Source organism: Punica granatum, chromosome 4, assembly GCF_007655135.1.
Source record: "Punica granatum isolate Tunisia-2019 chromosome 4, ASM765513v2, whole genome shotgun sequence".
NCBI classification, from domain to species: domain Eukaryota; kingdom Viridiplantae; phylum Streptophyta; class Magnoliopsida; order Myrtales; family Lythraceae; genus Punica; species Punica granatum.
In genome coordinates this window covers 18,728,989-18,735,064 of record NC_045130.1, presented here as the reverse complement: position 1 = coordinate 18,735,064, position 6,076 = coordinate 18,728,989, and the positions used below count along the sequence as shown (strand labels likewise).

At 36.9% G+C, this 6,076-nt stretch overlaps 1 protein-coding gene across 2 annotated transcripts; it reads left to right on the top strand.

Moving 5' to 3' along the window:
- Window positions 1-1,581: 1,581 nt before the first annotated feature.
- Window positions 1,582-5,676, top strand: LOC116204090 (phosphoglycolate phosphatase 2). 2 transcript variants are annotated; one of them, XM_031536165.1, is made up of 11 exons: window positions 1,582-1,777; window positions 1,875-1,942; window positions 2,067-2,159; window positions 2,241-2,312; window positions 2,776-2,847; window positions 3,275-3,334; window positions 3,415-3,467; window positions 3,751-3,848; window positions 3,942-4,041; window positions 5,123-5,184; window positions 5,321-5,530. In XM_031536165.1, the coding sequence occupies exons 1-11, from the start codon at window positions 1,654-1,656 to the stop codon at window positions 5,419-5,421; spliced, it is 903 nt and encodes a 300-aa protein (XP_031392025.1). In that variant the 5' UTR covers window positions 1,582-1,653; the 3' UTR covers window positions 5,422-5,530. The 2 variants fall into 2 exon arrangements, with proteins under 2 accessions (XP_031392025.1, XP_031392024.1); XM_031536164.1 differs by having other exon boundaries at window positions 1,583-1,777; window positions 5,081-5,184; window positions 5,321-5,676.
- The last annotated feature ends 400 nt before the right edge of the window (window positions 5,677-6,076 follow it).

Sequence of the window (6,076 nt, the reverse complement as noted above, 5' to 3'; positions counted from 1 at the left end):
TAGGTTCTCCAAATATTATGTATGTGGTTAATATAAGATACGATATAACACTATATGAATCTTAACAATGTTGAAGACAAAAATTCATATTGCTTTGGTTGGAATCTTTTTTTAAATTCTTATGCAAAATCTTGACAAGGTTGGGTTTTTCAAGAGTCATATTGAGTCTTATATAGATAATGGTTTCAACAATTTATAACACATTTTATATAATTAAATTAGCAAATAAAAAAGGAGTACATTTTATCCTGCGCAACGAATAGACTCAACAACTGCTAAATAATCCTTCACATCAATCTAACTTTTAAACCAAAAACTAATATAGTACGTATATTACTATATGTCTACTTTCCTAAGATCAGATATACGTACCAAATATCATTATCTATTATATTAGTAAGTATACATATGCAATAGAATTACAGGCCTGACTTTCCAAGTAGTTTTACATTTCACGTAATGCAGCACTCAACAAACCAAACATTAACTAACACTATGTTTGGATATTCCTCATTAAGGGGTTCGGAATGGGGGTTTGGAGGCTTATGAAAGGCTTACGAGGGAAAGGTTTTGAGGGGTTACAAAAGAATTTTGAAAGCCTTGTTTGGATAGAGTTTATTAAGGGATTTTCTATTTGTCATTTTGGATTTATTTTATGGTCGAATTGTCAAATTATTATTTTTTGAATAAAAAACTGTATAAAAATCTCTTAAACCTCTAAATTTTGAGGATGGAAAATTATGGTAATCGGAGGTGTTTGAAACCTCTTCAAATCAAAATTATTGGAGAGGAGGGGTTTAGAACACCTCCAAACCTCTCCCCCTCTTTTAGAAACTCTAAAACCCCTCCATACAAACATAATGTAAAAGTGTACGAAGACTGTTAATTTATTTGCCAAAATAGCAAGGAGAGAGTTTAAAAAGTTATGGATGGAAGATGACTTACAACTACAAAAATAAAGGGGGACATTGCAGACGGACCACAAAGTTTAGGGGGCTTTCTGCAATTTCCCAAGAGGGGAGAATGGGAAAGCAGAACGGTAAGTGAAAGGCCGTCCTATAAAGGGAAAGGTTTTGAGGGGTTATAAAGGGATTTTGAAACCCTTGTTTGGATAGAGTTCATTAAGGGATCTTCTATTTGTCATTTTGGATTTATTTTGTGGTCGAATTGTCAAATTATTATTTTTTGAATAAAAAATGTACAAAAATCTCTTAAACCTCCCAATTTTGAGAGTTGAAAATTATGATAATCGGAGGTGTTTGAAACCTTTTCAAATCAAAATTATTGGAGAGGAGAGGTTTAGAACACCTCCAAACCTCTCCCTCTCTTTCAAAAACTCTAAAGCCCCTCCATACAAACATAATGTAAAAGTGTGCGAAGACTGTTAATTTATTTGCCAAAATAGCAAGGAGAGAGTTTAAAAAGTTATGGATGGAAGATGACTTACAACTACAAAAATAAAGGGGGACATTGCGGACGGACCACAAAGTTTAGGGGGCTTTCTGCAATTTCCCAAGAGGGGAGAACGGGAAAGCAGAACGGTAAGCGAAAGACCGTCCTATATCCCCTCGCGTCTTGCCACTGTCAGATTCGATGCTCCTTCCGCTCGCAGGAAAGGAATAACGTTGTCGTCTTTTTCTTCTTTATTCAACCATGACAGCGGGAGAGAGCACAATGGCGACCTCAACCTCTTGCGGAGAAGCAGCTGAGCTCCTCTCCCCTCACAACGTCAGGGGCCTTCTCGACTCCGTAGATGCTTTCCTCTTTGACTGCGATGGTACACTCAATCCGAATGCTCTTAGAAATCGTTCTATCCCGAACCTTCAATCGGTTACTTTGCCCCTTTAAACCAATCGAGCTTCCGATGTATTCAGGTGTGATCTGGAAAGGAGACACTCTCATCGATGGCGTTTCTCAGACGCTCGACTTGCTTCGTTCAAAGGTGAATGCCCATTCAATGGTATTCCCATTTTATTAGTTGAAGAACAGGGGAAGGACATTGGATTATATGTCCTTTTATCTGCTGTAAAAGTTGAATCCTTCGCTTCGGACGTTATATTTTTCAGGGGAAGAAGCTGGTTTTCGTTACGAATAATTCGACCAAGTCGAGAAGGCAGTATTCCAAGAAGTTCCATTCTTTAGGAATTTTGGTTAGTGAGGTGCGTCTCAAAACTGCCCGTGAGATCCTTTTTCGATGTAAAATTATTTTTATAGCTCTGATTTTCGTAGTGCTCGTGCAGGATGAGATTTTCTCCTCGTCCTTCGCTGCAGCTATGTACCTGAAAGTTAGTAACTTCCCGCAGGATAAGAAGGTTGGTGACTGTAACTCTATGCTCCCCCATCATTTTGAAATGTTTTCTGTTATGATTCAGGTAAAGCCTGAAAATGAAAAAGATGTTGACATAGTTTGTTTATGTAAGGACTAAAGAATGAGTAGCTAATAATTTTCTGCAACTATTTTTTTCATTTACGGATGGATGTTCAGTTAGTACTTGACCATTTTCCTCTGTCAAAATTGGATAACTTGTGTTCGGTTCAGATAGTTATGGAGGATGTTTATTGCTAATAGTTAGTTTGGCTGAAGATCTGAAACTATCTTTCAACATTTCTTGTTTTACTGCAGTATTGTCTTCGCACCGGCTTTTAGTTACAAGAAGAGTCGACGAAATAGTATTTTCATCCGTTAGGAGAATCTCACTGAATTTTTTTTTTTGCCCAGTGAAGAGATAATTATTTGCATAAATCATATTTTTGACTCGTCTTTTTACTCTTCAGGTTTACGTGATAGGAGGGGAAGGCATACTGGAAGAGCTACAACTTGCCGGATATACCGGTCTTGGTGGCCCTGTAAGCTTTGGATCCTGGTTCCTCTTATTTTTACAGTCATCTATTCTTTAAGTATTCAACTTCTATCTCCCATTTTCCAATGAAATGCATATATCCAGCCACTTAGTCATCACTGATTGATTCTGCTGCATTCTGTTAGTTAAGTAATGAGTTTTATTAATTGCTTGTCTCTCTGTTGTTTCTGGAGAGATTCTACTCACTTTAATGTTTTGGTCGATTTTTATGTCCTGTACTTGGAAGAGAACTGAACACTTTCATTTTCATGATAGCTTTCACTACGATTTTGGCCATGCTTTGAGGTTAGCTGTTCGGATATTAGACATGCTAGTTAGCGTTTCGTGAAAACGACATGCCAATTAGTTCATACTTATGTTTTTAGTAACTGGTTTGCTGGGATTGCTGAGACACTGATTATATTTATTTGCAGGAAGATGGCAAAAAGTTGGTGGACCTGCAAGCAAATTCCCTGTTTGAGCATGATAAAACTGTAAAGTTTACATCTATCAGTTCAGTTCTTCAGGCAGTTAATTAGTTGGCTTTAAGGACACTGCAACTTCTCATTCCCAGGTTGGAGCAGTTGTGGTTGGGCTAGACCCATACATCAACTACTACAAGCTTCAGTAAGAGTCCAGATACCTTTACTCTGTTCCTTTCATGTTATACCTGTTGAATTTTCCATGCAATTGCGAAATTCGAAGTGCATAACTCCTAACTATACTAAACGTTGGCAATGAATATTTTGGATGTTAAAACTAATTGTCAATGCTATAGCTGCAGCTCACTAGATTTTTTACATTTTTTTTTTGTGCATTCTTCAAAATAGAAATTTCCTCAATGAGAAAAAGAGATGCTGAAATGCATTTCTATTCCATTGTGATGATGTATTTAATCATGACGTAACAGGTATGGAACTCTATGCATTCGCGAGAATCCCCAGTGTCTTTTCATTGCCACAAACCGTGATGCAGTTGGACATATGACCTCTTCACAGGAATGGCCAGGTCCTTCCCTCATCTCCTATCTTCTCTTGGTGAATCTTATCTATATTTATATGATTTGGGCTGACATGTTTTCTGTTTTTGCCCCAATTTCAGGCGCAGGGTGTATGGTTGCTGCTGTCTGTGGTTCAACCGAAAAGCAGCCTATTGTTGTTGGGAAGCCTTCAACCTTTATGATGGATTTTTTGCTACAAAAGTAAGAAATTGCTGAGCTCGTGTTTTTGATGGAAATGGAAATCTTTCTTTTACCTCATGTGGAGCACATAACATATTAATCAGATTTAATGATAAAATGATATAGTTGATAATCAAAGGAATACCAAATTCCAGGACTTGGATAATGGCATAGGAATAGAAAATCGGAATTTGACGCTAGCCTCAATACATTTGGTGCAGGTTTTTTTCTCGTTTTCACTTTTCACTCAAAATTGTGCTCCTTGAAACGAAATTAATCTGAATCCCATACCTGGTTGGTCAATGTCAATCATGTTGAAAATTAAAAAATGGTGGTGCAAACAGTCTTTCAGATATTTTACGCGAAGTTTTTATATGAGGAGTTTAAAGAATTAAGACTTTGTGTCATTTACTGTGGATTTGAAATTTTGATATAAGGAACATCCAAAATCCAAGAAAAAGTAATACGACAACATATTGGGGGTTTACATAACTTACAGAAACTAATTTACTTTAATGAAATCTCCAATATTTCCTTTCTGGAAAAACACCTGCGCAGAGCTTTTTTAATTTTAATCAACATTTATCTCTTTAACGTGTCGATTATTTTTATTTTTTTCCTTTTCTAATGGAATATGTAATCTTCAAATATTGACATAGTTGTAATAGGCTTTCTTTTCCATTCGAAATTATGAAACTCCATTGACGGGCCAGAAAAGGTTTCTAGCATGTGCCAGATAATTAAGCAGGATGTGATAACATAAAACTTCTAGTTGGTTTGGATCAGATTTGGAAATTCTAGCGCATATGAATATTGAATGGAGCTCATCTCCTCAAGAACGTCCTACTGCTCTACCAATCTAAAATCATATGGATTCGTCGTTTATCCCATGACTACACAAAACTGATATTGCACTGTATCCCCTTCACTTTATAGTTGATCAGTTGCAAATAGAAAATATATATGCTAAGTTCAACTTCGCTACATGTTTGCCATGAAAATGCAACTGACCTAGTAATTTCAAATTCGAAGCCAGCATTATGACGCTTTCTCTTTTCAGGTTTAATATAAGTGTCTCTAAGATGTGCATGGTGGGTGACAGACTGGACACTGATATCTTATTCGGGAAGAATGCTGGCTGTAAAACTCTCCTTGTGCTTTCAGGTACATTCTCTAATCCTGGTGTCAATAGTCCCACTTCAACAAGAGATTTGCCCCTTCTCATCTGATTATGCGTCTGCGATGCACATGTAGCTTGTTTGTTGGCCTTTTGATGATTATAGCAATGTTGGAATTGCAGGTTGTACGAGTTTATCGACTCTGCAGGACTCATCAAATAAAATTCAGCCAGATTATTATGCAGAGAAGGTGTCTGACTTACTTCAATTGTCGGGACTATAAGCCCGTCATCATAGTAATTCTCCTATAAACTAATCTTTCTAGCGAGCATACTCAGTCCTCTTATAATTGTCAATTACCCATTCTTGGTCGAGCATGCTACCTTAGCACGCCTTCGCGCTTGAATAGGTTACATGCCATCTTTACTATTGTTCTACTAATAACAAAGATTTGATCTTTACCTTCTCCTTTTGAAAAGACTTGGAGTTACGGAAAGGAGTATCAATTGACTCTTTATAAGAACCTAACTTGAAAAAAGATATTGGGTTCCAGTCTCTTTAATATTATTTTGAGAATTGCCTTATATCGCTTAAAAATAAACTAAAATATTTTTATCGATGCTTGTACTTTTACATATGGGGGGCTCCTCTCTTACCTGGTAAGGCGACTTCTACCGGGACAAACTCTGGCATTGCGATTCTAGCATTGTGATTCCTAGACAATCCAACAAACACTCGAGAATAATGACACTACCCTTCATAGAGCTACAAGGCTGGGTCTCCACAAAGTGTTAAAAAGCTACTAGAGCGTGCCGTTACTATCGATGCGTGACAAAATTACTATGTGCAAAAAACTACCTGAAGAGTACAACTCTTCATTTAATTGTTTGCGAAGGTCATGAAGACATTGCAATCTTTTTGCTTTCTTATCACAAGGA

Excerpts from the sequence above, each read along its gene's own strand:
- LOC116204090 (XM_031536164.1), top strand. The coding sequence starts at position 1,654 with ATGACAGCGGGAGAGAGCACAATGGCGACCTCAACCTCTTGCGGAGAA. Across the intron at positions 1,778-1,874 it reads TTTCCTCTTTGACTGCGATG|GTGTGATCTGGAAAGGAGAC; the intron begins GTACACTCAATC and ends CGATGTATTCAG. Across the intron at positions 1,943-2,066 it reads TCGACTTGCTTCGTTCAAAG|GGGAAGAAGCTGGTTTTCGT; the intron begins GTGAATGCCCAT and ends TATATTTTTCAG.